General features: G+C 41.6%; 1 protein-coding gene across 2 annotated transcripts in view; it reads right to left on the reverse strand.

The window, feature by feature from the left end:
• Nucleotides 1-5,000, reverse strand: part of LOC135111578 (ALK tyrosine kinase receptor-like) — a 233,162-nt gene that overhangs the window by 102,553 nt on the left and 125,609 nt on the right. For both annotated transcript variants that reach the window (XM_064025027.1, XM_064025026.1), the window contains 4 exons: nucleotides 3,896-4,127; nucleotides 2,862-2,989; nucleotides 783-902; nucleotides 1-84 (listed from right to left, as the gene is read on the reverse strand). The exon at nucleotides 1-84 is cut by the window's left edge and continues 72 nt beyond it. In XM_064025027.1, the coding sequence (XP_063881097.1) occupies nucleotides 1-84; nucleotides 783-902; nucleotides 2,862-2,989; nucleotides 3,896-4,127 (564 nt within the window). The remainder of the gene's footprint in view (nucleotides 85-782; nucleotides 903-2,861; nucleotides 2,990-3,895; nucleotides 4,128-5,000) is intronic.

The raw sequence follows: 5,000 nt of genomic DNA on the forward strand, positions 1-5,000 counted from the left end.
TGAAGTCCATGTGGTCGTCCTCCAAGTTCTTCCAGCCGCACCAGTCCTCCTCAAAGTCACATCGAGACCCCAAAGGTTCATTCTCTGCGGGGGTCACAGGATAGGTCAAGTGAAGTCAAGGAATGGAGAGTGAGATGAGGTTAGGTTCGAATTTAATATTCTCTCTCTCTCTCTCTCTCTCTCTCTCTCTCTCTCTCTCTCTCTCTCTCTCTCTCTCTCTCTCTCTCTCTCTCTCTCTCTCTCTCTCTCTCTCTCCTCTCGTTTGTTATGTGTTTTTTTTCCTGAATATATTTTTTTATTCTCTATCTGTGTGTTCATTTATTGCTGTGTTGTTGTTGATTCGGTTCCTGATGGTGTTGTTTTTACTGTTATTGTTGTTGTTGTTGTTGTTGTTGTTGTTGTTGTTGTTGTTGTTGTTGTTGTTGTTGTTGTTGTTGTTGCTGCTGCTGCTGCTGTTATTGTAGTTGTCCATAATGTTACTGTTGCTTATTTTTCCAGTAAATACGTCTTGTTTTCACATCCCTTACACACATACACACACACACACACACACACACACACACACACACACACACACACACACACACCATCTAAAAAAAATTCCCAGACACAATATGAATAACCTAAAAAAAAAAAGAGAAAAAAAAAACAGGAAAGAAAGGCGAAGTGAAAAGGACAAGAATACACGAAGAAGAAAGACCGCACACACACACACACACACACACACACACACACACACACACACACACACACACACACACACACACACTAGGGACACTCACCACAGCCAGCCTCGTCCTCGCCGTCCACGCAGTCCCTGGTAATGTCGCAATAGGAATCCTCGTCTATACAATTCCCGTTGCGACACTTCCTTCCGTGACACAAAATTGTATCCCGTATGTCTGGGGAAGGGAAGAGAGAGGGGCCCGCATTAGAAGGGAAATGAATGAATAGGTTAATGGATAGATAGATAGACATAGAGATAGATACTCGTAAATACGCAGATAGATAGATAGATAGGTAGATAGATAGATACATAAGTGAGACGGGAAAATATGGAAAAAAAAGAAAGATTATAATATTTTGAGGAGGAAAGAATAACTGTAAGGAGGAAAGAACGGTGAGGTGGGAGGTGAGAATCAAATAAAAAGTGGGAGAACAAGATACGGGAGCATTTTAAATCCTCGTATGAGAAGATTGCGAGTTTGTTAAAGCTGTATGGGGGAAAAATGTGACCTTGGAAGTGTGTGAGGCGAAAACGAAACGTGAGAACAGAAGGGAAGAGAGGAAAACGTAAAGACAAAGAGAGGGAATATAAAAAAATATGAAAACGCAGAATGAGAGAGAAAAAGAGTGATAAAACAAAGTGCGTGCGTGTAAGAAATTGTGATGGAAACGTAGAGAGAGAAAGAGAAGAGGGTGATAAAAACAAAGTGAAGAATAAATGGGGAGTAAACACACACACACACACAAAAAAAAAAAAAAATCTAGACACTATTCAGAGAGAAGCGACACCAAATGGGAAGGAAAAAAAGGAAAGGAATGAAAGTTTACCAGTATGCAAAGGGGGTGAGAAATAAACGTAAATAAACAAGGGTAGAAAAAAAGAAATAGAGAACAGATACATTAAATCTAGACGTTATACAGAAAGAAACGACAGTGAGAAACAGAAAAAAAACAACACAGAAAACGGGAGAAATGAGAGACGGACATACAGTAAGTGAACATTAGGGAAGAAAGTGAAAATAAATAATAAAATATGAACGACAGTAAGAAACACAGAGAAAAAAAAAAGAAGAAAAGCAGGGAATAAAAAAAATGATACTTAAATCCGAAGAACTGAGGAACAAGAAAATAATTTAAAGCTAGGAATTATTATTATCATTTTCTTGTTTGTTTATGTATGAGAGGGACACTGGCCAAGGGAAAAACAAGTAAAAAAAACAAAAAAAAACAAATCGCCTCCCAAAAAATAAGAAAAAAGATTATATAAAAAAAAAAACACAGGAGAAATATTTGAGCGAATTAATTTCCTTTTTCCCTCATTGAATATTTAACAAAAAGTCTGCAATATGAGATCAAAGATTAATAATAAGAGAACATGAGAACTATTAGCGAAATGAAAGCGCTAATTTGAATGCAATAACAATTTCAACAATTTGCTGGAAAATCTGTGAAAGTCGAAGCGAGGAAACTAAGTAATATGTATAATTACTGTGTGTGTGTGTGTGTGTGTGTGTGTGTGTGTGTGTGTGTGTGTGTGTGTGTGTGTTTAGTGCACTGGTGTTACGTTAAATTGCGTCACAGTAGAGAGAGAGAGAGAGAGAGAGAGAGAGAGAGAGAGAGAGAGAGAGAGAGAGAGAGAGAGAGAGAGAGAGAGAGAGAGAGAGAGAGAGAGAGAGAGAGAGAGAGAGAGAGAGAGAGAGAGAGAAAGGAAGATGGAAGAGGGATAAGATAAATGAAGAGAATTAACACGCAAACAAACAGGAAGAAAAAAATGCAATAAATCAGGAAAAAAAAACAGGAGAGAGAGAGAGAGAGAGAGAGAGAGAGAGAGAGAGAGAGAGAGAGAGAGAGAGAGAGAGAGAGAGAGAGAGAGAGAGAGAGAGAGAGAGAGAGAGAGAGAGAGAGAGAGAGAGAGAAAAAAAAAAAGAAATCACGATGGAATGCTGAAAATAAAAAAATACAAACTTATTCTTTCCCCCCAAAAAAAAAAAATAAATAAATAAAAAAAGAGACAGAAAGACAGACAGACAGACAGACAGAGAGAAACAGTGACAAAGAGCAAAACCGAGACAAAAAAACAGAGAGACAGACACACAGGCAGAAAAATACCAGAAGCAATGAACTCAGTCACTCACCAAAGCAGTCGACAAGTGCTATATTGTCTATGGCGATATGTGTTGGTGACTTATTACTGAGCACCACCTCAATGTACAACCTGAAGGGCTTGGAAGGCTTCCCCAGGGGCGTTGACATCTTGTTCCAGCTGCGGGAGTGGAGAAGGAAGGGAGATGTGAGACAAGCAAGGAAGAGAGCGAAAGAGGAAGGGGGAACACACGGGAAGGGGGAAAGAAGGGACGAGCTATGAAAAGGAGAGTGAAGGAGAAATGCGACACGAAGACGGGAAGGGAGGAAGGGATGAAGGAGAAATAGAGAAGGAAGGGAGGATGAGATGTGTAACATAGGGAAGGGAGTAGAGGTAGAGGGAGACAACGAAACTTGGAGGAAGCGATAAAGGAGAAAGAGAGACAGAAAGGGAGGAAGGAATGTGTGAAGTAGATGAGAAGAGAAAAATGTTAGAGGAAGGAAAGGAAGAAAGAAGGGGAGAAGCATGTTGAAAAGAGGAAAGGCTGTAGGAAGGAGGAGAAGAAAGAGAGAAAAGAAGAAGAATATTGGAAAAACGAAAGATCATAAAGAAAGAGAGGAAGGAAAACAGACAACACACACAAAAAAAATAGCCGTTTGGAGGAAAGGCTGTAGACTGGAGGGAGAGGGAGGACTGGAGGTAGGAAAGAAAGATAACACTACCCACTCCAGTATACAAGGCCAAGTGGGGCTTTTCTTTATCTACAACTACACCACGCACCTCTCCACCTTCCCCGGGGCAGCACAGTACACCTGAGATCACCACCCGACACTCCACAGCTGCCCTGCTCCTCTTTTCTTCCTCCGGCGTCCCTTTGTGTGGAAGTTACCTCAGTTACCTTACCCACATAACCTCTCTCTCTCTCTCTCTCTCTCTCTCTCTCTCTCTCTCTCTCTCTCTCTCTCTCTCTCTCTCTCTCTCTCTCTCTCACACCAAAAGCTACAAAATTCCCTGCCTTTCTTTTCTCTACCTCCCACCACCACCACCACCACCACCACCACCACCACCACTACCACCATCACTCACTCGGTATTGGAGTTTTTGGTCTTGCCGTGGCTGTTGATGATGAGGTAGCTGGTGACGTTGCTGTTCTCTATTAGAATCTTGATCTGCGTGATGGTGTCTGACTTGGGGAGGTGGAAGTCTGCCTCCAGTCGGCACCGGTCGAGAAAGTCATTCTCTAACCATGGCGTCTTGATCTGCCGCGTGTAGTTGTTGAGCTCCTTGTTCTTCGGCACGCCCAGGTAGAGGAAGTGGCCTGTGGGGGAGAGGGAAGGCACGGTTATGAAGTTTTCCGGTGACTGCTGAATGAAGGGACTGCTATAGGGTCTTGTTGTGACTGTTCGTGTTGACTGCTGAGGGAAAACACTGCTACAGGGCCTCATGGTGACTGGTATCAGCTAATTTACGAGCACGCACGCACACACACACACACACACACACACACATATACACGACCACAAAGAGAACACGTGTACAAGTGTTGCAAGTTAAAGAGAAAAAATATGAAAAACCACGAATTCTCTCTTCACACACACACCAATAAATAAATAGATACCTAAATAACTAAATGAATCAACACACTGACCACTCCTCGACCTCCTATACAAGACCCTCACACCACCAGCAACTTCCAAGAACTCTGAGAAAACCATCGTAACACAACCCACCTTCTCTTCACCTCCAACAACAGCAGAGTCTTCCACAACACACACAGGCTTTCTCACTTCCTCTGAAATACTTGTAGGCCAATTTAGCACCCAAATGGTATACTTTCTTAGTTGAAATACCGATAGCTCATTCTAGCACTTAAATGGCATACTTTCTTATTTTGCACTGAAGTAGAATTGTAAGTCTAGATTGAATCATTAGTTGGTTCAGAATTTTAAAGCTAGTTTGTATATCTCATTTTGCCGTTTCTGTCTCTCTCTCTCTCTCTCTCTCTCTCTCTCTCTCTCTCTCTCTCTCTCTCTCTCTCTCTCTCTCTCTCTCTCTCTCTCTCTCTCTCTCTCTCTCTCTCTCTCTCTCTCTCTCTCTCTCTCTCTCTCTCTCTTTGGTATTATTGTATTCATTAAAAAGAAAGCCCAAATTAAGTTTATTGAAATTGGAGTTAGACGTTGGTTTCCTCTTT

This window comes from Scylla paramamosain, chromosome 22 (assembly GCF_035594125.1).
Source record: "Scylla paramamosain isolate STU-SP2022 chromosome 22, ASM3559412v1, whole genome shotgun sequence".
NCBI classification, from domain to species: domain Eukaryota; kingdom Metazoa; phylum Arthropoda; class Malacostraca; order Decapoda; family Portunidae; genus Scylla; species Scylla paramamosain.